At 31.2% G+C, this 295-nt stretch overlaps 1 protein-coding gene across 1 annotated transcript in view; it reads right to left on the minus strand.

The window, feature by feature from the left end:
- Positions 1–295, minus strand: part of LOC119590702 (glycosyltransferase 8 domain-containing protein 1-like) — a 5,793-nt gene that overhangs the window by 3,790 nt on the left and 1,708 nt on the right. The window contains exon 3 of the mRNA XM_037939388.1: positions 64–187. Coding sequence (XP_037795316.1) covers positions 64–187 — 124 coding nt within the window. The remainder of the gene's footprint in view (positions 1–63; positions 188–295) is intronic.

The raw sequence follows: 295 nt of genomic DNA on the forward strand, positions 1-295 counted from the left end.
TTCATCTACAATGTTCAACACAAAGGCAAAAATATTTCACGCAATGAAAACAACAAAACTTACCTGATTTTTTTGTTTCATTCCTTTTAGTGGGTATAACAAGGTCTTTCAGTGATGTTGTATTAATGTTTTTTGTCTTGCTGTTATTGCTTAACTTTATTGCATCTAATATCTCCTTGATCAATATCTGCAAAATAAGAAACCCTTTAGTTGAGATTCCTTTCATTCCAGAGCTTAAAAAGGACACTTCAAAGCTTTGTCAATGTTAACAGCCTTTCCTAACAAAACAATACTA

The sequence above is a fragment of the Penaeus monodon genome, chromosome 27 (assembly GCF_015228065.2).
Source record: "Penaeus monodon isolate SGIC_2016 chromosome 27, NSTDA_Pmon_1, whole genome shotgun sequence".
In the NCBI taxonomy this organism is placed as follows: domain Eukaryota; kingdom Metazoa; phylum Arthropoda; class Malacostraca; order Decapoda; family Penaeidae; genus Penaeus; species Penaeus monodon.